This window comes from Plasmodium reichenowi, chromosome 1, assembly GCF_001601855.1.
Source record: "Plasmodium reichenowi strain SY57 chromosome 1, whole genome shotgun sequence".
Lineage (NCBI taxonomy): Eukaryota > Apicomplexa > Aconoidasida > Haemosporida > Plasmodiidae > Plasmodium > Plasmodium reichenowi.
The window spans coordinates 260,152-261,294 of NC_033646.1; the positions used below are offsets into that span (position 1 = coordinate 260,152).

The 1,143-nt window shown below is 17.2% G+C and overlaps 1 protein-coding gene across 1 annotated transcript; it reads right to left on the reverse strand.

Annotated features, from left to right (window-relative positions):
* Positions 1-243: 243 nt before the first annotated feature.
* Positions 244-987, reverse strand: PRSY57_0107300 (N-acetyltransferase, putative; the record flags this gene model as incomplete). The annotated part of the gene is made up of 2 exons (XM_012905391.1): positions 244-536; positions 813-987. 2 exons carry the CDS (start codon positions 985-987, stop codon positions 244-246), a joined length of 468 nt encoding a protein of 155 aa, XP_012760845.1.
* Positions 988-1,143: the final 156 nt, after the last annotated feature.

The window sequence follows — 1,143 nt, forward strand, 5'->3', positions numbered from 1 at the left end:
TTTTTTATTTATAAAAAAAACATTAAATTTTAAAAAAAAAAAAAAAAAAAAAAAAAAAAGTAAGGAAAAAAAAAAAATTTAAAAAAAAAAAAAAAAAAAAAAAAAAAATGATTTTCTTTCATTTTTCATAATTTAAAAATGCACAAAAAAAAAAAATATATTAATAATAATATAACATATAAAAAAAATATACATATAAAAATAATATATACATATATTTATATTTTTTATTTTTTATAATTGTCATGAATTTGTTATGTCTAGATAATTCCTCATATCAAGAGCACTTTCATTACCACAATAATAATTATTAATTTCCTCATTAATTACATAACCTAATTTTTTATACATATTTATAGCTGGGTTGTTAGATACTCGAACAAATAAATCTACAAAATTTCCTTTATGTATTATTTGGGTTATCTTTTCAAATTCGGTCATTAAATCAACTCCTTTGCCCGTTCGTCTGCTGTCCTCTTCAATGGATAAAGCAGTCACATGACCATGATAATCTTGTCCAAACCCTTCCTCCTTCCCTACAAAAAAAAAAAAAAAAAATATATATATAAATATATATATATATATAAAAATATATATATATATATAATATGATAAATAAAAGTCAATTATATTTTCTTATACATATATATTTATAATACTACTCCTTTTTATATTCCCATTTTTCAATGAATCTCTTTACACACACAAACATATATATGATATATATATATATATATATATATATACATACATATACATATCAATTCGTTATACATAATTTTTTTGTTCATAAATTTTTATTTAACACAAACCTAAAATATATCCACTTGTGTGATCATCTATTTCTTTTGTTATGATATTCATATGAGGCCATTTATAAATATATCTCAAATAAAATTTATCATTAAATACTTCTGTAAAGGGATCTAAATTCACATTGTTCACTTTATATAAATCTATATAGCTAAAATATTGATAACTAGCCATATTTTTTTTTTTTTTTTTTTTTTTTTTTATATATACATATATATAAATATATATAATTGATAATACAATCTTATTTCTTATGGGAAATAATTATATATTAAATAAGCTATTTATTTAATTTTTTCAAAATATCAAATTAAAAAAAAAAAAAAAAAT